Below are 24,383 nucleotides of genomic sequence, written 5' to 3' on the forward strand. Positions count from 1 at the left end.
GAAACATTCATTCACTCTCATACCTTCTTGACGAAGAAATCTTTCTTTCCTGTCCGTCTCGTGCCGTGTCGCGGTTAGCTAACGCCAACTAGCTCCTTAACTTTTTATCGTTCTCCTCAACAGAAAACGTTTGTTACGTCGGCACTAACCTTTTTTTTCTTGTGTATATCCTTTAGACAAAGTGAACACAAGCACCACACGACATGTGAGGAACCGTCCAGCGGTGACTTTCTCCGCCCAGGCTCATTCTCAACTCTTCTGCCTGCTACAATGAAAGGATGCTTTGCTCCGCCTCACTCACTCAGCCCTGAAGATAAATCACTATAATCCACCTGATTTATAGTTTTGGTCTCTTAAAAGATGACAAACTGTTTCCCAAGATTTTACAAAGATATCATAAGATTTATACTTATCACCATATACGAAAACCACTGGCTTTGAAGTGTTTAATTCTCTCATTGTCTTCTAAATGCATTGTGTTTTCTTCAATGGTGCAAACGCAGTCGAGGTGTATTCTGGTGATTGATTGCACACAGGACAATTATCTTAATAAGTCATTAATGGGTTTTTAGATTTCGTCCAGCTATCTCATTATCCAACTGTACCAAGCCTGTTGATATCCAAGCCTAATCCTTTGAACTTCCCCGGTTCAAACAATCCGGGTGACACCGGCATTAACGATAATCCAGACTAACTGCAAGTTTCACATGCTGTTCTTTGTCCTGATTAAATTTTAATTACACTCATGGTTTTAAAGGAATAGGGGACCATTAGATATGTAGCCAAAAACAAAACAATATGTTAACATAAAATTCTCAATCAGTGTTATAACAGCTTTATTGTAAGCATACATCAGCATACAGCATACATTGAAAAATCAGCTAATTTGAAGTGAAATTATGAATCAAATAAGAATTATGGTTTGCTCAAAAGCTGGGCCAAAATGGCCGAATAATTTAAGTTGACTGTAAATTATAAATGTCCCTTTAGTGAACAATGCTTTAGAGACATAGGCAACTGCATAAACCAATGGATAATCCTGTTTTGTTAATAAAAAAAATAAAAAAGTCCCTAAGAACATTAAAGACATATTCTAACTCATATTATGCCAAGGCAATAAGCATTCATTAAAGAAGCCTTTGATATTACTTACATCCATATAAAGGTGTGGAAGGGGAATAAATGGCCTGCAATAGAGCCCTGTGCAAATACAGAACTTCATTTTACCCTCATGTCATTCTGTGAGAGCTTCAAAGGGGACAGCCAGACAGGCAGACAATGAGTAATTCATCATGGGATTGTTTTGCCTACTGAAGGCATATGTTTGGTGTTGGCAAACTACAAAAGCCTATGTCAAACAATTTTTTTCATAGGGCCAAAAGGCTACATTTTAGTCTGTATTTCAAGAGCTTCAAAGCCCATAAGTCATTAGATCAAAGAAAAACGAACCCTGTTAGTACTCAGACACACTTGTACTTGTAGTGACGGTTGCATCAGTAGCAGCAACAACAATTCTTGGAGAGATTGCACTGATAGTAGAATAATGTACCTGTATAAGATATGCTTTATCTGTATTTTCAAATTCAACATCTGATTCTGTGATGTACAAAGCAGTGAAATATAGCAAAGATGTTACAGCTGCTCAGTTTGAACAAAAAATAGATAGAATCATGGTCAAAATGTAAATAGAAAACAAAATTGCACCTAAGTAGTACTACTCTCACTCTGCCTTCATCCAATGATATCTTCATCGTTGGATGCATTAAATAAAAACAAAACTATCACTTAAGAAATAAAGTTAATTAAATCTACAGAGGAGACGAACGCATCTATAATGCATGCAACCACGTTTTAAATCTGCAACAAATAAAATTAAGCACCACTAGGTGACACTAGAGTGCCACTATCTGAAGCTAGCTTGTAGGTTGCTAAAGGGTAATATACAAGGATTGATATTCACGGTTTAAATCTAACAATCACAATGGTTTTAAAAATTAAGGCTATTTATATTTAAATAAAATATGTACTGGGGGTTAAAATAGCTTTTTATTTGGTTATTTGTATTTCTCAGTGATGACGACTTTCGTACCCGGATATCCTTGGTTGAAAATATCCGTGTTGAACATGGGAAATTGAGTTTTCTACCCTCCCATTCTTTAAGGGGTTTTACGTAAGTTTACTTGCGCTTACAGACAGCAGGCTACAAACTGCTACGCATTTGACGTACGTATGCTTTCTATTTGCTCCTTGGAGATTCCCCTTCCTTCCTGGGCTGTTTGAGGTAAACGTATGCGGTCGCATCAGTCTCATTTATACCCCACGGAGTGGAAATAAATTGTACACGTCCGTGTTTGTCACAAATGTAGGAAACATGCGGCGGCAGCGGAGAGCGCGAGGCTAACGCCTGAAGAGGTTACGGAGGCTAAAGTACAACCCAGGTGGAACTTATCGTCTCGATGGCTGCGAAAAGTTAACGCAAAGGCGACAGAAAAACAGGAATAATTCCCCTTGAACCGACTTGAGGTAAGAATTACCGACGTGTGAGTGGACTTTAGGAAGTACACAAGCGTTTGGTAGCGTCGATAACGTCGACCAAATGACTGAATAAGAGTGTCTTTGTTTACAAGGTCCCCGGCGTCCTCGTCTCGCGCTGTCTCAATGGGATTGTTGAGAGTTTTCATTTGGCTGCACAGAATAGCTAATGTCAGTGTTGGTGACAGGGCTCACAGGCTTACAGTTTGGCCACAAATAGATTGATTATGTGACCGTGTCTTGTACTTAACCCCGGTTTCACACAGCAGCCTTTTGGTTTGTTTTATTCCTAAAGCCTCGCTGCACGAGACAGGATTCAAACAGAGGGACATCATTTTCTTCTTTCTGTTTGTTTAGGGGAGTCAGACAGGTCAAAGGGCAAGGTCAGATAGATACACTTGTATCCACACACGTACTTGCTCACTCTTTATCATTGTTGATGATATGTGACCTGGGGCCTGAACTTAGCATCTGCAGGTGCAGGCTGTAAACTCAGCATCAAAATTATGCTATATAATATAGACTAATGTGTGCACACTCTTTTCTTGAGAATGAAGTTGCAGAGTAGTCTAATCATTTGTGTTCTGCGTTCAGCCTGTCCACTGGAGAGGAAAAAATGGTGTTTGCAAGAGTCTGGACATTTTTGGGTGGTGTAGAAATGACAACTAACAATGTAGCGTGAAATCAGCTCACTTCCTCCCTTTCCCTTCTTCCTCCTCTGTGTCCCTGGAGAATAGACATGAAATTCAATCTCTCTGTCTCTCTTCCTTGAACGCTCTCTGGCCCTGACTGCTTCAGCTGCTGTATCTCTGGGTGCAGACTTGCAGAGGGACAGGTGGCACTAGGACAGGTGCACCCTTAACAAAGGGCTGCAGTCCTCTGACTTCTGCTGTGGTTCATTTATATTTTATTCTTTTCTTATTGTAGCTTTAATGCCCTGGTTTTATTACTTATTGTGTCTGTTTTTGATAAATTGGACCATTTCTAGAAACGCACTGACTGCGTGGAGCAATGAGCCTGAATGCTGGGATAAATTATCTAAAATTATGTATCTAAATATAATAGTAATCTTATATTTGAGGAGAATGACAGTTATAGCTTTTAGGTTACCAATTTTGCAGAACTGACAAACAATCCTTGGCCTGTGGCCTACTTTTTAACATAAGAATAAAAATAAGGACAGAAAATAACAACGACAAATCTTTATATAAAGCTTGGAAACTGACTTATAATTGAATTGAGTTTTGAAACACGAGTACTGTAAGCTGTTTGTGTTTATGGCTTTCTGTATGACGCAGGCATTCTTGTCAGCTCCAGCCATGCACTCTGGCAGAGGGAGTTTGTCTTAAGTACATCTGCAACTGTTTTGCATATTTCAGGCTGCAACGTCAAGTTTACCAGACAAACCTGTTTGAGTTTCAACCGTGAACTATACAGTCTGAACATGTTTAACAAAAGAACAGCATCAGGAGTCATGCTGGGAGCTGTGCATGAAGAACACACCCTTGCAGCTACCTTGAACCTTGTTTGTAATAGTTCAAGAAATGCTAATGCTACAAAGCTAACTGCTTTTTCTTTATCAAACTGCACAAAGAAAGCGTAGGAAAATATCTGTGTTTTCATGTTATGGCCAAGCTTGTGCTTTATATGCACTGCTTTGCTGGTGAGCACTGAATTCAGAGTGAAGGAGGATGAGAGATCAGAAAAGAGGTCAGCAAAGTGATGTGAAGTGGAAGAGAGAGGAGAGGGGAAAGTTTGAAGGCTTATCTCAGTAATGTGGAGGGACAGTTGAGCAATGATGAGTGTTGCAGTCACTACTGTCTTCTACTTAACCCTCCGCTCCCTCTTCTGGATTTGCCCATTAAATCTGCCTGAGTTACGCCTTTCTCTCTCTCTAAATGAACCAGTAAAAAAAGAGATTAAGGTTATTAGTTGTATAATTGTGACATAAACAGTTTCTTTTGCCAAGTATTTTTTCCCAGAATGATCAGGCCTCACCCTGCTTAAACCGGCTCTGACATCCATCTGTAGTCATTACTCTGGGCTCCTATTCACATTAATGAGCGAGATCTCTATTGAGGTTAAAATTTAAATCTCTTGAACGCAGCCTTCCAGTTTTCTCCCTCTGCTCGCCGGGCCCAGTGCGCATGCGCTCTGCTGACACTCCAGTAATCCGCTGTTAGGAGGAGATTGCATCCCCGTGCACTGCGCTCACGCTACCAGTGAGGGAGAATTAAAGCCCGTGGAAAAACATACAAGGATAGAATGGGAGAATAACAGCACATAATGGGACCCAAATGGAGCATTTAAATACCGGTTTTATGGGATGGACCGGTTTGCTTCATGAGCACGCGACAGCGGGACCTGCGCGAGGATGTGTCTTAACATGAGAACAACAAGGCTCAGCATTTACAGCCGAGGAAACATGAGATGAACGCAGGCTGGGGTGGACCGAGCCGGAAGATGGTGAAATTAGCGATTTAAGTGCTGCTTCTTCCTGGATATTTTGACGTTTCCCAGAAGCTCGCGCGCCGCTACCTGCACGAGACTCTCCCTGGCCTCTGTACCGCTATGAGGAAACGGACACACACCACATTTTAATTCAAGTAATGCTTTGCCGTGCTCTTAAAAGGCTCAATTTAAAGAAAACATGAGCGGTGGTATTATTAGTGATTAATGATCATGTAACGTTCACTGGAAACTGTACATTTGAGCTCCACTTGATCTCTGCGTTGTTTCTATGATCTGTCTAATGTATATGATAACAAACCACAGGATAGTTCACTCCTTTGAGTCTTGCCTCAGGGGTTTACAAGCTGTCGATACTCGTCAACATGCATGTAAGCGTGGTTTCAAATCCTCCTGTTTCCATCAGCTGCCTCGCCAGTAGAGACTTGCTATGACAGGCCGGCAAGTCCACATAAATCCCAGCGCAAGTTGATGAACTAGACTGACCGGCCTCGGCGGTGGGATCAGACAGAAATTAAGCTGCCTCTCACAGACAGCGGGATCTAGGACCATCTCCAGCACTGCAGCCTGAAACGGAGCATTCCTCTGGGGTTGTTTTGTTGGATATTACGCAGAACAAGCAGCTGTGGCAACTTAAGTTTAAAGAGCAGCTCCTTTAAAACTCCCACCTCATTTCATCTGGGGCTCCTTCAAGTTATGTTATGAATCATTTCAGTTGTTCTTTTTTTCCTAACATTGTGCAGAGTTGCTCTAGTCTGTGACAAATCCCTCCACATAGCGTTTTAAACATGACTTTTCGTCCAGTGGGAGAAGTGCAGCTGGGGTGTTTCACTGGTAAACTTCCACAGCAGCTGTTAGTCAGACTGAAAGATGAGACTTTCGATATTAGCGTGCTTGTAGTTTTGCCAACACCCCTCCCAGGAAATGCAATGCATTGATTCCCTCCAGTTGCCGCATTGTAAATAACTCTGTGGATATATTTTTTATGACTTTTATTCCAGTGAGATCTATGCCCACGTTGATGAGGATCAGCTGTCTCTATGGATCATGATTTTATCACAGTGTCCTGGATGTTTTTTGTGCTGTTTCACTCCACCTCTTGATACCCACATTCACTGGAGGTGTACTTTGAGCAAAGGAGAGAGGAACCAGGCATGAGACTGCACGGACTGGGGAGATGTGTCACTAGGAATGTGGGAGGAATTATGAGTGGCACTATGCAAGACGTGGAGGAGAGCGCTACAAGTTTAAAGTCTACGAGAGAGAGAATTAGGAACTTTTGCTGTGAGAAAATGATATTCTCTCCTCTCTGAGACCCACTGTTGAATTAGAATCAGCACCCCATGTGTCCAATTACTATCTGAATTCAGAACTTCTTCCCCAGTGCACTGTGGGATATCCAACCTGATCTGCATACTTTGCCACCTGCAGGTTCTTTTTCAAGTACCCTTATCTTTGATTTCCTGTTGCTTGTTTTTGACTCTGGTGCCCTTTTGCAGAGGACAGTTGTCAACAGGAAGCTACACATGATAAAGGTTGTTGTCGCGCTCCAAACAAACCCTTTATTCAGTCTCAACTGTGGATCCCTTGTCAACCTCTGTGCTCTAGGGAAAACCAAAACAAACAGACCCCCCAATCCGAGAGACTAATTCCCTATTGCCTTTGTGATGGGGAGCTCAGCCTCGTCTCTCACTGCAGAGACAGAGTCCGACCATGGCTTCCGCAGCACCCCGTACCCGTCGTCACCCCCTGTGGGCTGGCTCAGGAACAGCCACAGCAGCCCCGTGTGGGGCACCACCTTCATCACGCGTCAGCAGCAGCACCCACTGCCTCATCGGGAGCGCAGGTAAGAGCCAGCACTGTCTCCCTAAGCCGGGTGCCAACACATTTCTCAGGTGGCTGCACTCGGGCTGGCCCGGCTTGGCCCGTTGTTTGGGAAGTCATTGAAGGAATGAGGGGTTGTATTACATGGCAGTGCTTTCATTCAAAGCTGCGTGTGAGCGCACAAACCGGCATTAATTTAAGCCTCTTGTGCGTGATGCGCACTTTGTCCTAAAGTGTTCATCAGCATTGTTCATTTGAGAATTTACTGCTTTCTCTTTCACAGGCGTTTCGAAACGCTCACTAAAGATTCAATAACCTCACAGCGATGGATCAAATCCCCTGTTTCATCAAAGCTTATCTAATCAAAGCCTGCATTTTGATGTTTTTCTATCATGCACCCAAAATCTGGCTAAGCCGGATTTGTAAACCAAAAAATCCCACCCTATTGGTTCTCTCCTTGCAGAGCAGTACAGTATGTGCTGCCATTTATGCAGTGCTGAGTGTATTGCCTGGACAGACAGAGTGCCCTGACCTCTGTGAGCCCAATAAAACAACAGCCTGAGGGTAATTAGAAGATGGGTTTTGCTGCCATGCTTTCAGCTTAAAAAAAGGCTTTGATTGTTTTATTTTGAAAATCATTAAAACCAGAGTGGTTAAACTCTTATACCCCTTATCCACCGACATTAGCGCGTTGATGCTGGTTTTTCAAACTCGGGAAGACCCGCTAATAAATCTCTTTTCCCATTGCCAGTGAAGTATACTCCTTTTGGTCTATTTTCTGCTGCGTCACCATGTGACATCACAAACGCGCCAGAGACCGGGTTAGTAAACAGTGAAGCTGTTGCGGTGGTTAGGTCTTTATTGTGTCTGTTACTCATTCCTTCTGCTTGTCAAAGTCTGCACCGACAAATTTGGAACGATGTTCGAGCGCTGCTCGGACGAAGACAGGCGGAATTTATAGCTGAGATGACGAGGAGTCGCAGAAGTTACAGACGGAGCAAAGCATCGCACCGGAAAGGGGGTTGAGATTAGCGTGTCAACATGGGTACTACTGTGTTCCCATCTATGCCGGTCGGAGCCGAGGCGATGATTTCCCAGATCTGAATGCTGATTTTTGCTTTTCCCACTAAGCACAAAAGCCGGGTGTTAGTGGGTGTTAGTTTGCTCTTTTTCAGTGGGAAAGCAGCTTTACAGTGCATGTTTGTAAGTTTGCTACACTGTGGTATTATCACATTTATGCCCCCCCCTCAGAGAAAAACAGAACTGTCAATAGAAGCTCTTTAGTTTGAATGACTAAAAAGGGTTTTCAGAGTAAAACACCTTTTTAAGAGTTTCTCTAAGAACACACTTCCTATTGAGCTAGCAGCAGCTGTGTAATTGAATGAGGATTACTTCTAGCAGAGCAAACTATTTGTAGAGCAGAGATGCTATTCATACACACTGTTTTGTCAGCATTGACTGCATGCACAAAATATATTCAGTTACTGTATCTACAAGAAAGCATGCTCCGCAATAATCCATTGTTCCAGTCATTGCTTTCTGAATCACTGTCAACACGGTGAAAGGCCTGTCAGCGGCGCGTAAGAAGCTCAGTCTGAATGTTCGCGGCTCATCCAGCAGTTCTCGCCGACTTTCTTCCAAAAGATGTTCTCCTCAACCGCCCGCACAGGAACTTGTTCAGAAGCGTTTCCAGTTTTCCTTCAGCTTTTTTGGGTCATGTCTCCCGGAACGAGAACAAGGCGGTTGATATCGACCGCATGTAGTGTATTGAAGTAGTTGCTGAGTCACTCAGGGCATCATGGTCCGGTTGTTAGTTATTGATTTTCAGAGAGCGCGATCACATTTCCCCACAATGGATGTCATTATTTATTCAGCAACGGTCTCCAGTCGGGCTTTCATCTTTCTTGATTCCTGTCAATGCTTCCCTTGCAGTTGCTCCACATTTAACGGTTACGGCTGTCATGGCTGCCGGTGATAACTCCTCTAAGACTTCCAAAATATACACATGGCTGGTTTTAACTCATGCTCAACCACAGCTGAACGCATGAATACAACTCCAGCGTAGGTCACACTGTCAGGGTAGTTTAGCATCATACAATCGACTTGTTTTAGATTCAACTCTTCTGTTACATCCGTGCATCCCTGTAGCAACAAGCGTCGTCCTCCATCGCCAATCAGACTTCACCTACACGGCACATACACACAGAGATATACAATACACACCATTCCAGTCTACACACACACATTTATTCTGACAATCGACTGCAGTAGCACTTGCCCTCTTATCTACCCCCTTTCCGCTCTCTCTCTCGCGCTCTCGCTCTGTCTTCTGCACATAGACGCACTGCTGTGTGAGCCTAACAATGTTAGGCAAGCTTTGCTGAGCTGTGACAGAGCATGAAATATAGAAACAACAGAATACTACGAGCCGAGCTTAACTCGTACACTTTATTCTCTAATAAATTGTCCTATGAAACATTTTCTTCCCCTTGTTTTTCTTTGCCCGCGGCCTGCATGAACCGTCTTGTCCTTGGGTGATTTCAATTTGTTTTCATGCGGCTGCGACCCATTGACTTTGGGAAGTGTTTGTGAGCACCAAATCTGTACCTTGACTGTAAAGGTTTGCTCTAGACACACAGCAGAGGTGTAATCTTTTCTCAATTTCTATAACAGCACAATGCAGTTGTATCCCAGTGCTACTGCTGTTTAAGCTAACATTTAATCCAGCTATATAGCTGCACGTGGCATTCGCAGCCCTGAGCCCTTTAAAGTGACTGTTTCCTCCCTCCTGAGTCGATCCCAGCGTCTCTACTCCCCCAGCATGATGGATGGCGGTGTTTATCGCCGCTCCGTTCCACCAGCCCTCCTCCCTTTAATTGGATTAAAACGGGTCCACTTGGATTCGACCAGCACGGTCACCGGCCGTGTTTATGTCTGAATCATCTCAGCACGTCCTCCCTCGCTGCGGCCCGCGTCTGGAGAAGTCTGAGCCGCCGCCGCGCCAGGACAGTCCCCGAGACAAGGGAGAAGAATTGGCACGCAGGCTTTTGTCTCACAGCGAGGCTTTCTTTAGGAAACAGATCACTGATGCTGCAAGAAAAGAAAAAAAAATAGCCTATTGGCACTGCGACTGACATGATACCAGATTCCCCCACTCTTGTTGCCATGGAAATCTGTAGCATATGTTCAGTAACCTAATTCACTGGGCCTGAGATAAGACCACACATGCTCACACAGAGAGAGAAGCCAGTGGAGTCCCGTCTAACCTGCTGGTAATTCCTGTCCATCTTTAGCGGTGCCATTAAACTAGACAACCCGCATTGTGGTTAAATAGTGTCGTGCTAACAGGAAGTAGAACTTTTATTTTGTGCTTTCTGTCTGAGAAGTTCCCCTCCGGCTGAAAGCAGCGCTGTGTCAGCGTTGCCGCTCCCCTCCAGCTTTGCGTGCCCACAGGAACTTCCTCTAAAGCACAGCGACAGCAGCACCCTTGCCCCGGACCGTCTCTTCCTCCTCTTCCTCCCTCTTTCCGGAGCTTTCCTGGCAGCTTCCTGCTCGCTCTCTCTTTTCGCTCCACGCAGCTGATGTCCACCGAAACCCAGTCAGACAGTTTCCTCTGTTTAAAGATTCAAATGTCTGAAGCTGTCTCCGCCGTTGACAGAATCACTCGTCAAAAATGAGCGCTGGTCGTGAAATATTTACAGAGGGCGCAGCTAGAGGTCAGAAGCTACAGTTATTCTCTTCTGACCGGTACTTGCTTTTGTAGCATCTTCAGTGTCTTAGAAAGATATGGGTTATGAGGCCTTCCTTCTAGGTGTGCGATCATTTGGGTCATGTTTGAATAATTCCAACAACGGCGTTAATCTCTCCTGAACTTTGCGCCCTATAAACGGGGCAAGTTCTCAAGAAGCGTGGAAATACCCTGACTCATTAGTTACACAACATCACCCTTGTTTCTACTGTATCACACCCTTCTTGTTATGTTCTACTTTCAAAATAGGGGGATTATTTGTTCAGTTGTTAAAATTGCTCTAAGTGTTTGACCTCAGTAACACTTGTTGAAGGAATGTTTGGGCCTAAGGGGGTGTTTTCAAAAGACCTTTTGTGCAATCCCTGCCGGAGCCAACACCATAACCTATTCTGTCTACATATTCAGTTTTAAAAAGTCTCCTTTCTCTCCTGCGCAAAACTTCCCCCAATTATCTTGTTGTTGTGTCCCATGTGACTCAGGCTTCCCTGTCACTTATCCCTCGTCTCACGTCATCAAGTCTCAATGTGTCGCAGCAGAAACTCTTTATCTGCCGTTAAACTCTTGGCTCCTGATACTCACCTCTGATAAGACGCCGTCACTTGGCTCTACTCCACGATGTTTGTTGGGGCGAATTAAGTCCGCAAGAGCCGTCAGCCGTTGAATAATGAGTCATGATCGTGCCACAACATATCACCTGGCAGCCAGGTTAGAAAGGAGGCTCTCTGACCCTGAGTCATCACCTCCTTGGAAAGGCGGGGAGGAATGCTAGCTAGCGGGGGAAATGCTTTTAGGTGAAATTGTTGCTCTGATGTGCACGCATGTAAAATCCTAACAATGATGTGATTAAACCCCTCTGCTGCACACGCTGCATTCATTACTAAAAGGGTGAAATAACTCTCAGTTGAGTTTCTGAGAGTGTGTGACGGCGCTGATCTAATCCCTGTCACTGAAGTTTTCTGGGTGTGTTCGGATGCAGCTGAACGTTTCAACTCTCATTCTTCTTTTTATTACAGCGTCTCCGATCCAAGGGCGTATAGGCCCCTGATGATTCGCTTTTTTTAATAACACGTTCTGCTCTGTTTAACAAGACTCACCTCTCAGCTGGCATCGTCGCTCCGTCTGCCAGAGATGTTTGTGTGGAGGAGTAAAACAAACTTACAGCTGATAGTTATGAACTCACTTCCTGCGTCCCATTCACTTCCCAGGTCGCTGCTATTAAACAGGTTCATCATCAAGTGCCAAATAACCGAGACATTTGTCTAACATAAACATTTTATAAGCTACAATATCTATGCTCCGGTTCTCTCCCTGTGTTCACACAAAACTCTGCTTGTAAATATTTATCACAGGAGTGACTCACTTTATTTGAGTGTGTGTGTGTGTGTGTGGGGGTGGGGAGGCTACAGATGGAGCCTGTCTCGCAGAGGGAGTTCCACACTGTCATGGTACCGAGAGCTTTCCTGCCTAACACGGTATATTAGTAATCGCTGGTAACTGATGATGCAAAACTGGTTATCAAGACAGTCAAAAAACCCGGGGGGATTCTTTCTTAAAAGAGGTGGGACTGTTCCCTTTGTAGCTGGTAGAATGTAATAATATTAACAGTATTACACTAGATTTAAATCTTAAGAGGGACAATAGAATAAGGAGCAACTTAATTGAAAATGAAAACTTGCTAACTTTTCAGTCCAAGGAACCCCAAATATTCAACAGCTAATGATCTAATGAATCTCAAAGTGCGCATTAACAGCTTGCGCAGTGCAATGTGAGTATGTATGTTTACGTGCTTCCTGTAAATACACAAAGCTAGTGACAGATTAGTTGCAGATGTTAATGAGGGCATTTTCTGTAGTCTCTGTTAGCTAGCTTGTGAGTTCTGTGCATTATGTGGGAGGGACTTAAAGGGGGGGGGGGGGGGTATTATGCTAATTTTCAAGCTTCATATTTCACACTGTGATACCTGTGTAGCTTAGCATAATTTACAGTTACAAAAACTCCTAATTTTTCTCACACTAGTGCTTTAAGCAGGCCTCCATACAGCCTCTGCCTGAAACGACTCAGTCAGCTCTGTCCCTTTAAGAAACCCCGCCCCTACAAGCCCACTTTCTTCTGATTGGCCAGCTCTCCGACATCTGCTGATGCTGATCTTTGTGATGTCACAAAGTGCAGCGTGTAAAAAAAACTGTGCGAAACCTGGCGTTCACAGCAGCCTGCAGACTGAGCTGAGAAGCCTGGGGATTACTCCAACATACTTTTACCTACAGATTTGAAACTTCACCCACGTTTAGTCTGGACATCCAACATTGTAACATTATATATATGTCTTAAAGTGCTAATCTCGAAGATCTCAGTTTCGTTCTCTTTGGCGGCACTTATGTTTGCCTTCATCTGAGCGTCGAATTTGCTTCTTTTTCTTTGGATTTTCACTTATTGTTGAAGTTGTATCTGTAGTCATCGATCTTTTCTTTGTTTGTTCAGCCAAAGTAGATTACTGTTTACTCGCAACACTTGCAGGAAGAGGAAAAGCAGCCGCTTAGCTCCGCCTACCCTCTCTGGCAGACCAACCGCTGCTGGCTGATGGAAAACGTGTCACTAACTGGGCGCTGCTTGTCGCACCAGGCACCCAGTCTGTAATACTGCAAATGCAAAGGCTTTCATCAGTGGGCCATAGGCTCAATCACCATTGTGTTACCTCATTTGGTGATAAATAGTGACTTAACAGACATTTATTTACATGAAAGTCTTCGATATTTATCTTTAAAATGTGAAACAGCATAATGCCCCCTCTTCAAGTGCAGACGTGTTCCTGAAAGAGCTGGGTCTTTAGCTTGGAAAGGCACTCTGCGGACAAAATGAAGTTTGGTAGCTCGTTCCACCATCGGTCGACTACAGAGGAGAAGAGTCTAGTTAGTGACTTAGGGCTCTGTTGTGATGGGAGTACCAGGCGCCTTTCATTGGCAGAGCGTAGTGGGGGCGGGTAGGAGGGGAGACCTGGATGAGGGCGTTCAGGTTGGCGGGAGCTGTTTTTGTTGCCGTTTTGTAAGCGAGCAACAGGGCTTTGAATTTGATGCGAGCGGCGACTGGGAGCCAGTGGAGGGATATGAACAGTGGAGTGACATGTACCGTTTTGGGTTGATTGAAGACTTCGAATTAAAAGTCATTTGTTAATGAAAGAATGATTATTTTATTGATTTTGTTATATTTAGAAAGTCTTGTAATTTAAGCATAACACAGTAATGACTTGGGATCTAAAATCGTTTAATTGTCCAGTCTTGTCATAGCATCTGTTCTGCTGTTGAACATGGTTGTCAAATCTATCAGAAATCATATCTTCTTGCAGTATTAGTCTGCTGTCAGAGGCTGTTACATAAGTCTAAGCAGTAGCCGCAATTCCCTGTCAGAGAGACTGTAATCTCTCCTGACAGACTTGACCCAACACTGTATTGATTGGCAACATTATTAAGTAGGAGCTCCACTGTAGCGGCAACAACACCCAACTGATGAGCTAGCTTGCTAATAGCTACGGTACGGAATTTCCACTGTCAGACAAGTTTTAGAAATCAAGTTACAAATAGTCTGTTTTTTGTCTGCCACATGTGTCATAGCAGGAAGTACACTTGGTGTGTTGCTTTGAGATATACGTAGCATGTTCACACTTGATAAGAAGTGTGGAAGTGAAGGTTAGTTGTTATTAGTTATCAGCCCGGGCAAATGAGGTGCAGAGTAAACGGTATGTTCGGATCGAGACTTTCCATCTGGTTACAAGTGTTGACAGTGCAGGTTTTTAGGAACCTTGTGTTTTTGCAAAAATGCTAAAAAAAAAACAAGTCAAAAACTGAACTGTCATGGAAACCCTGTGTGACACTTGCTGTGCGCTGGGTGACAGACTGTGTGTTACGTAACATCTGTGAAGTGCTGACTGGTTTAGAGCTTCAGCCTCGACTCATGTCGGGATTAATGCATCAGACTGCCGGTTACATGTGTGTATGTTGGTGTGTGATCGTTCTTTATTCATATTAACTAATATTTAAAGGCATGTCTGTAACATAAGAAATATAAAACTGGAAAGAACTGATTTAAAATACACATATTAACAGCCAGCCTTCGTGCTCTTAATTTAGATTTAAACTCTGCCTCCAGTGGCCACACAGGGTTCAACACTTTCCCCTCAGGCCCTGGGCCCGGGGCCAACCTTGGAAAGGCCGTGCTAATGACCATCGCACAAAGGCAAAAAGTCTCACAGCGAGGCCGGGAGACGCTGGCCAGACTTAGCTCACTCCGTCTCCATTGAGTTCAGTATGTGGAAGGAACCCAAGAAGCCAAACATAGATGGCTGACCATGATCAGGAAGGCTTTTCTAGACTTTCTCTTGTCTTGCAGCGATTGAGTGCGTCCTGTATTTCTCTCTACTCTGTCTGATCCTCGCCTGTGCCTTCTTCTCTCTAATATTCTGAAGACTTCTCAGCTGTGGCTGTTAATGTTACAGACCATCAGCATGATGATAACAGTTTACTTGTTTTTACTTAGTGTTGTAGAGCTCTCACTCCCTGTAATAGTCTGCTAAAGTGCCCTTTGATTGTCTTACAGCCAGCGAAGCATTGAAAAAATTGGTCAGGGGTCATTGACAATCTCACTCGAGTGAATTTAGACTAGAAGCAGGTACTTTATGAGCACTAGGCTGCGTTGAGGATCTCATTGCAAAAGGATGGGTTTTATAGAGGTGAGGATTCTCTCGCTCTCTCCCCCTTTTCCTCTCTCTCTCTCTCTCCGCTGTAAGCTATTGGCCGGCCGCCCAGGTCTGCGACACTGAGGAGCTGAGGAGCTGAAGTGGGCACTTTTAGAGCAGCTCCACTGAACACAGGGGCCAAGGACAAAAGGTGTGTGCGTGCGTGCGCCTGCTGTGTGTATAAGTGTGTTTGTACACACTCCTGTGAGCGAGTGGAGCGTGTACATGGAAAGCATCCCTTTAAGTAGGGTCCAGGGATCACAGGCTGTAATGGTTCATCATCTGCTGCAGGCATGTACTGTACAAACAGGTGTATGGACTCCGTATGCTGTGTGCTCACAAAGCTTCCTTTTCATAGAGAGAGAAGTGTGGCTGTTACATTATTTGTGATGCTAACAACAGAAAACATTAAGATAATTTAGAACCTTCCTAAAGAGGTTGATCCTTGTGATGAAAAGCTCCTACGCCGGCCGCTGCGGACAGAAACATAATGAAATTGCAATAAATTTGGAGTCCCTGTTCTCAGTCAAGTACCAAATCCATTTACCGACGATGTCTCCGCGTGGCTGACATTTTGACTTTGTCTCCCGCTGGAGATGAAAGAGGTCTGACAGTTAAGGAAACGGCCACAGGGAAGAACCTGTCATCAAATTTGGAGTGTTGACACTTGTTGTGGTTGCCGTTTGCGGCCCTCAGATAGGCTGAGGATGCCCAAGCACAGTGGGAACACGTGCTATCAAGGTTAGCATGGGGCTAACACTTAATTCAGCCACTTTTGACTTAAAGGGCCAGTTCGCCAATTTTCAACCTCAATCCTATCATGCTATTATGGGGAGCTAATGCCGTTATAGTAGGGAAAAAAAGGCAATTTTCGCTCTGTGCCTTTGGAGGACGCTATCCGCTTCTGCAATGGGCCCTGGAAACCCAGGGAGCTCGCTAAACTACACTTCCTCAATCTAGGACGCCGCCTCCGATGTCATGTTTCGTTCAAAATCGTCAGGTTTGAAATGCAGACTGCAGACCTGAAGATTTTTTAGACGATCCACCGGTATATTCTTGTCATATTTCAGATTCTGTACCCCTCTGAGCCATTGCCTGAAGCGATCAATGTCCTTCACTAGAAAACGGTAGTATTTCACTCCAGCGTCTCTCGCTGGGCCGTTCCTTTCAGAGGGAGGGGTGCAATGCACGCTGGGTGTTGTAGGAATTTAGAATGGGCGAAACCACAAGCTGTTTGTAGAACTTTCTCCTCAGCTATGGCACCAATTTCAAATATTATTGCTTCTATTGATTATAGAGAACACCAGCTTTGACTGACAGTGGCTTTTTCCAGGGGCGGACTGCCCCTTTAACGGCTAGTTGGGGGTGCGTTGTAGTCTGAGGACTTAGCGAGACTAAAGATATTTTGGAAACAAGGTTGATGTTGCTGTCAGACACTCTTAATATTACATAGCTAGCAGGAAGACATGACAGCGAGCAGTGTGAGTTGAAAGAACAAACAAAACAAAGAGCTTACAAGTGATTTCTCAGTTTTTGTGTCTTCACAAAAAATATATTCTCCTAGTTTTGCTCATCTTTATCACAGGAAGGCTGAGTTTCCTCCATTTTCACGGTTTATGTTGGGTAGCTAACTTTAGCCCAGCAGACTGCATGCAGCGCTAATGGCTCCTGACATAAAGCACTGGAATGTCTTCCTCCATACTTCCACTCCCCTGAGGGCTGAGGACACACAAACAAAGCCACAAATGTATTTGGACAACAAAACAAGCAACTATGGTATATCGACAAATATAAATAGCTACATGCCTGCACACACCCGACGGCAAGGACCTGCGCACACAAAGACACCCACAGAGACACATTAGCGTCCCCTCCCTGCTGTCGTTCTCCTCCTCACCTCGGGGAGGAGAGGGGACAGTGTGCTGGGAGCGAGAGGTTGTCCGTGAGAGGATACGTCTGGTTTGAAAGAGTTTAATGGAGTTGAAGTAAGGGAAATTAGCAGGCCAGAACACATGCTGCAGAGGAGAGAAGCAGGAGCAAGGCCAGCCGAGCAGCAGTACAAGACTCTTCTGTGCTTCATCAGAGGCATAAAGATGTCACATGGACTTCGTGCTCTCTGATATGAAACAACAAAGGATTACTAGAATTTGTTTTGCTTGGAAAAATCCACAGGGAGTGAAGTCATTTTTACAAATACCCACAAACCAATTCTTCCCTGGGAAAGCCACAGCAGCCTCAATCCAACAGAGGGATAAATGTGAGCAGATCAACAAGCTCTGCAGCTACATCTTCAGTATCCCAGCTCTTTGCACCTTACCCACCACCATCCTGCAATTCCCCCATTACCCCCTCTGTGTTTGTGTTCACACATGAGCAGCTTGAGTGACAGTGACATTTATTGGCTTGTCCAGACAGCAGCCGCATCTTTCCCTTCCTAAACCCCTCCCTTGATCTCTGGAGGTATCCAGCTGTGCTGCTTCCCCCCCCAAAGCCCCTAATATACCCGCTATCAATATGTCCCATTGATTCAACTGCAGGCGCACAAAATGGATTAGACAAGTCAATCCACAGCAACGGACTGCTTTTAGGTTATTATTATGTGGAGGAAATCAACAGAGTAGCCTAACAGGATAGATCAGGTGCTCCCTGTGCTCCTTCCTTCTGCGCTGTTGATGGTTTTAAGTCACTTTAAATCCAGGAGTATGATTTGTTTGCAACTAAAATATGCTGAAGTCATAAGCGCTGCCAGAATGAACACACTCATGTATTTGAAATTCATTTGGGCGTGGGATTAGCGTGACCTCAAGTTGCCCCATCCGCCCTGCATTAGCATTCACCGAGTGCTAAAATGAAGTCGAAGAGATCCCGTGTGTGTGTTTTTTACATTCTAATAAGTGTCAGTCAGGAAGACTCAAGGAACACTTTCCTTGATATTCTGAGGCAATGGCATCCTCGCCTTCTCCTCCCTGGCTCCTCCTCCTCCGCGTGCTGTCTTCCAGGCTCTAATCATGTGGCCATTGTGTATGGATTTACTGCCCTGAGAGCCCCCGAGAGGGAGATTTGATTTTTCCTCTGCACTGGCTAATCTTTCCCTCTCGCCCTCTACTTTTCTTTTCTAATTCCGTCTGTCTCTGCTCCGCCTGCAATCGGCTATGTTTCCTTCCTTTAGGTAGTCACCAGTATTTTTCTTTAATTTTCTGGCTTTTTCATAATTAATTTTTCACCCTCTTGCGTGTCTTCTCCTTCTGCTTTGCTCAGAATATAAGTGAGTGAAATAGCTTAAATGATTGAACACTGCCATACTTAATATGCATGCATCATTGCGAGGAAATTGCAGTTATGTGGCAGAGTGTGTTACCGATTCGTTCCCTTGTTGAGTTTGTTTTGACTGATTGTTTTCTGTGTTGCAGCCACTCTCACTCTCCTGGCTCCATGGCAGCGGCGGTGCGAGGCAGCGAGTGGTCATGTGGACGCTGCACCTTCTTGAACCCCGGCGCAGCACCTCGCTGCTCCATCTGCGAGGCGCCGCGCCAGAAACCCGATCTCAACCAGATCCTGCGGCTGAGCAGCACCGAGGAGCACCGCTGGGCGTGTCCGCGCTGCACGCTCAACAACCCGCAGGGATCGGGAGCCTGCTCCGTCTGCGGCTTCGGACCGTCCCCCGCCACTCACACGCCGCCTACAACCACCATCGCTGCCACTGCCAACGGCCTCCCGCCTGCTCCGATCGAACCCCCAACACCTACCGTCACTCCTATAGTTCTACTAGAGCCGCATGGTCCGCATCCGGCTAAGGAGGAGGTGCTGCGGCGGTCTGAGAGCAATGGAGAGGTGTGCATCTTGGAGGGGCACCACTCTGGGTGGGCTTGCCCTCGCTGCACGCTTCATAACACCCCCGTGGCACTATCATGCTCCGCCTGCGGTGGACCAAGGAAACTGTCTTTGCCTAAAATCCCCCCTGAGGCACTCGTGGTACCTGAGGTGCGCACACCTGTGCTGGGGTTTCCTGTCCACACAGCAGGGGCCGCCCCACTACTCATAGACCTCACAGACGATTCTCCCCCAGCACCTCCTTGTGATCCTCAAGAGCCTCCTCATGTCCCCTCACAAGTCCTCTCCTCCCCTTTTACCTCTTTCTCTTCCTCCCTCCAAAACAACCCAGTGCCCCGCAGCAGGAGAGAGGTGCCCCCTCCTGGGCGCCCGCCAAACCCGGGCACCAACACCCCCAGTCCCACCTCCCCCTCATCGGCCAGCGTGCCCCCTCAGCCCGGCCCTCAGCGGCCAGCCAAGCCCAAACACGCCCAACCCCAGGAACCTTCTTACCCCAGCAAACGCCTCAGTATCTTAGAGGAAGAAGACTCTCAGCACCATCCTCTAACCCCCCACCTCCCTGTCACTTCCTCAGCCACCCCCACCTGGAAGTGCCCTAGCTGCTCGTTGCCCAACCCCGGCGGCTCATCTAAGTGCGAGGCCTGCCGAACATCGCGGGCTGGTGCTGACCTCATTGACCTTGTTGGCTGTGAGACGGTACGATTCACCCCGGCCAGCCCCTCCAGCCCGGACTTTAGCACCTGGGCCTGCTCCAAGTGCACGCTGCGCAACCCTACCGGTGCACCCAAGTGCTCTGCCTGCGGTTCCTCCAAACTGCACGGCTTTCAGGAGCAGCAGACGCCCCTGCCCCGCTGCTGTACACACTGTGGCCTCCCTGTGGGGCCTGGCACTGCGTCATGCTCCTGTACACCCTCCTCCTCATCCTCCTCGGGTCATAAAGCACGGAAACAGGCCCGAGGCTACCCTTCCTCCTCTTCTGCTATTGCTTCTTCTAGCTCCTCCTCCTCCGCCTCATCCAGCCTTCAGGAGAAGGTCGCACAGTGGAGCTGCCCAGCATGCACGCTGCTCAACGACATCAAGGCCAAGAACTGTGCGGCATGCCACACGCCGCAGCAGTACCTCACCCTCCGCAAGGTGGTGAAGCCTCTGAAGAGGAGGGAGAGCATGCATGTGGAGGCCCGTCGGCGAAACGACGAGGGCGAGGCCAAGGAGCTTTGGGAGAACATCGTCAGCTTCTGCAGAGAGGTAAGGGAGAGGTCGTAGCATGACACATGCCTCACATAAAAAGGCGCAGTCACTTTGTTACTCAGTAGTAAATTATAAGAACTTGCAGCTATTACTAGTGCAATTATCCATTGTCTGCCGTGTTGAGTGTGTGCGGCGACCTCTAGAGTTGATCGCGCCCACTTTAGTCACTGCTTGTGTTTCCACGGCACGCGCCATGTTCCGTCGGCAACACGTCACAGAAGCGTCCCTCCACCCTGCCCTGCTAAAAATCGAGCCGAGTCTATTTTTGAGGACGCTTTGAGCACGCGTAAAGCTGAACAGAGCAGATCTTTCCAAACAGGAAGTCAGACACGAAAACGGCATAGAGCATCCGGTCATTTCAAAATAAAACGCCATGTACAGACTCTCCTCTTTATATCCTTTTACCATGTATCCTGTCACAAAAATCACAGAATGATATCCAAATGAGCAGATAATCAACCTCGAGGTGCAAACTCAACTGTTGTTTGTGTGTTGCCCTGTTTTAACATTGATTTCGCAATTCCCGCGCAATTATGTAGTTCTCCCGGGATCTTGTGATCTTACTAATCTAGCTGCTTGGGCCAGAGCTCCGCTGCTCTGCGGACCAGAAACGTGTCCTGTGGGCTAGGGCGCGTGCCGGCTGACGGACCAGAACTGCGGCGCCGCGGCGCGCAGCGGATCCAGTGGAATCCACATGCACCTGACATTGGTCATTCGCTGTCCGGCAACAATTAGTTAAAAACAAGTGGCCATTTGTTTTTTATCTGCAGAAGTAGAAAATCAGCTTATTTTGTTGCGTCACAGGATGCACATTGCTTCTCCGAGCAAATTCTAGTTCCTTTTATTGTTAATGCCCTGGCTTTGTTCCCACTCCCTCAATCTCTCTAATTTCACTGAAATGCTAATAGGCTTTGTCATTGCCCCTGTTTGCACTGCGTTTGCAGACTTTAAAACCACCAGCGGGTGGATGTTTGCCCCCTGAATGAGCTGCAGATACTTTAGTTCCACCTGCCCTCCGTCGCTTCACCAAAGTCTATTTTACCGAGAGGCTCTAATGAGTCCAGTCTTAATGTTTGCTCTGATAAGGCTGCTGGGATGTTGTGTTTTTTCCCCTGCTTAATTCAGACTCTCTATTTCCTGTCCTCTTTTGACACCAACCACAACTCAGAGATCTTATTTGGGAATATATTAGACGACTTAATGCATTTCACTGTATCACGGCAGACCTGTCTGTCAGAGATTAAAAAGAAGTTTTATCTCTCTGAATGTAATTTCCCTTTAAAGTGAACTTCACTGTATCAAAGTTATTAAAGGATAAAAGGAAGCAAACGGTTCTTTTAACATTGAAACACATTAAAGGAGAAATTTTTCATTAATCTGCACAAATGTTAATCAAAAAAAAAGTTCTTCTAATTATGTCTTTGTAATTACAGACTTTCTTTAGTCATAAAAACAAAATGAATGATGCATTTTAGCAGATTCAGCACCTCTTCTTTTAGTATTCATAGATCAAGAAGGCTTTGAGTGTCATTCATGAGCTCTGATTGCTCTGATTGTTCAAAAGGCATCGCAGCCCCTCCCACTTCCACTAATTCACAGCTGTTTGGAGACACACAGAGACGTCGTTCCTAGCAACTATACTCCACATATGACGACCTTTATGTTGCTCATTTGTCTCGCATTGCTAAGCCTGCATTATGTCGCCATGGAAATGCTTCTCAGGGCTGTCAGAAAGGTTCATTTGAGACCATTTAAGACTTCATGCTAATGAGGCTAACCTGCTTACGCTAATTAAACCTCGGAAAACGAGGGATTCGCACCAGAAGTGTTTTAGATTGAGGTTATTTTTGAGGGCAGGTTTATATCCTCTGAGTTTATTAAGTTGTCTGATGCGTGCCTGCTTACTACATCTGCACGGCGCCTACCATGCCAGGTTTACAATGGCTTGAAGTGAGCTTTGGGATGCATTATTAATGACTTCTTTGAAAGTCGCAGGGCTCGCTGCTGCGAGCGTGGGAGGCCAGTCGGCTCAGTAGGAAGGAAGGATATCAGACAGTCCTCATCCCCACCTTCTTCCTCCTCCTCCTTTTCCCGATTTAAGCTCGACATTTAACTACTCCTTCTTTTATCATCTTTCCTTTTCTCCTGCAAATATTTAAGACCTCCCTCTCTCTCTCGCTCGGCCCCTCGGCGCTCTTCAACGCTCTATCTGCCTCCCTCCATCACATCTATCCTGTTTTTTCTTCCTCCTCTGCTAATATCTCAAAATATGCTTTCCCCTTGCACCCTCCACCCCCATCCCACCCCCTCCTCTCCACACGACTGCACTCAATTCTCCAGCGTAGCAGTCAATGTGTGTGTGCCTGTGTGTGTGTGTGTGTGCGTGCTAAGGTGAACACGGGGCTGGCCTATTTATAGCAGCAGAGCCGGAGAGAAGAGGAGCAGAAATGATCCGCTTCCCTATAGTGAATGTAATCACTAACAGCATCAAGTGCTGCAGCCCAGTTTTAGGGGTCAGAGGGAGGAACGGGGGGGTAGAATTGGTTAGCAAGAGGTGCTAGTCTTTCTAATCCATCTTTGTCACGGCGTTAAGACTTGGCGAGCGCTGAAACACCAGTGGTGAAAGTTTAATAATGTTAAAAGCATTGTGTTCAACCTGTGACGAGGCGTGTGTGCAGTCTTACAGAAATACACTGAAAGTTTTCGATTGCATGCTTTTATTTTGGTAGTTCAAATCCGTAAGCGCTGTGAGAAATCCTCCTCTCCTCACCTGAGATGACTGTTCCTCGTCCCGCCTCCCCGCCTCTCTACTCCCCTTGATTGGTTCGGAGAGCGATAGGTGTGTGTGCGTGTGCGCGCGCCTGATGGCAGCACCCCAGAGCGTGTCCGCTTACTCACTGTGCCAAACGAGTAAATGCTACTAACAGCCATCAGCGCCGCTTGTGAACTGTTAAAGCAGGCATGGCTGCACATGGCTCCTCTGTTCCCTGTCCAGTTCAGCCTCCGGGGGGAGCAAACCAAAAGACGCTACAAGGCAGCGGATTGACTTTTAGTTGTTTTATTTTCATCTCCACACTCTTTAAAGCACTTGTTAGTTGGATGTCTGCCACATCTTTTGGGGGTTGGTGTTGCATGTTGGATTGTAAATTGTGACTGCTGGCAGTGACAGGTCTCCTCTGCCTGTGACAGTGCTGTAAGTACCAGGCTGTTCTGTGACGCCTTTTGTTCTGGTTTAATAAGAGTGGCACTTTGAAATCCAGCTCTATAGCCTCTTGTTGCCCCTCTTATGGATATCAGTAGGTTGTCTGTCTCCAAGCTTAATATCTTCACAAAAAAAAGGGCCTCTTTACGCCTGCATTTATGTAAAGTCCTGGAGATGGCAGGACTGCAGCATGTTTTCTTAGCATAGCGCTTAGCTTGTTACGGTCTAGTTTGCATGCTGCCGTTTGCACAGCGATAGAATCAGAGACAGCAGCAGCTTCACTCGATGAGGACAGTAAGTCAGATTTATGCTGGCATGTGATTTAAAGTTTCCATTTCATGTTGAAAATGTGTCTATGTCTGCCTGTGTGGCGATCTTTTTGCTTATGTTGCTCATAGATTCTGATAATATGACTATGATGGACTTGTAAGGCTCTCTCTGAATTTCATTTGACTACATGGTGTCAAAGGAAAATCCCTGGATACCTAAAGACGTGAATACTCTGACAGCCTCTTCCTGATGTAAAGAATGCTTCAGCTGATGTCTGTAAAATGACTCAAGACCATCCACTCAAAGATGTTTATGCTGTGAGAGGTTAGTGCAACAGGATGCTCTCAGCAGCAGCAGCAGCAGCGCCGTCTGGACATCAAATGATGGATTGAAATATGTCGAAGCACATGGCAGGGTTTCCGAGCATATGTTGGCATGTGCTATAAGCTAGCATCATCAAGCCCGCTTAGTTTATTTATCAAGTGAAGCTGCCTTTGACCTGCTGATGACAGAGTGTGAAAACAAGCCTGAAC

At 45.8% G+C, this 24,383-nt stretch overlaps 1 protein-coding gene across 1 annotated transcript in view; it reads left to right on the forward strand.

Moving 5' to 3' along the window:
* Positions 1–2,300: 2,300 nt before the first annotated feature.
* The window catches only part of capn15 (calpain 15), a 46,194-nt gene continuing 24,111 nt past the window's right edge, over positions 2,301–24,383 (forward strand). The window contains exons 1-2 of the mRNA XM_069664996.1: positions 2,301–2,523; positions 18,710–20,375. Of these exons, the coding sequence (XP_069521097.1) occupies positions 18,732–20,375 (1,644 nt within the window). The 5' untranslated portion in view covers positions 2,301–2,523; positions 18,710–18,731. The remainder of the gene's footprint in view (positions 2,524–18,709; positions 20,376–24,383) is intronic.

This window comes from Semicossyphus pulcher, unplaced genomic scaffold (genome assembly GCF_022749685.1).
Source record: "Semicossyphus pulcher isolate SPU_LCO1_2020_fin unplaced genomic scaffold, fSemPul1.0.p SCAF_16, whole genome shotgun sequence".
Taxonomy (NCBI): Eukaryota; Metazoa; Chordata; class Actinopteri; order Labriformes; family Labridae; genus Semicossyphus; species Semicossyphus pulcher.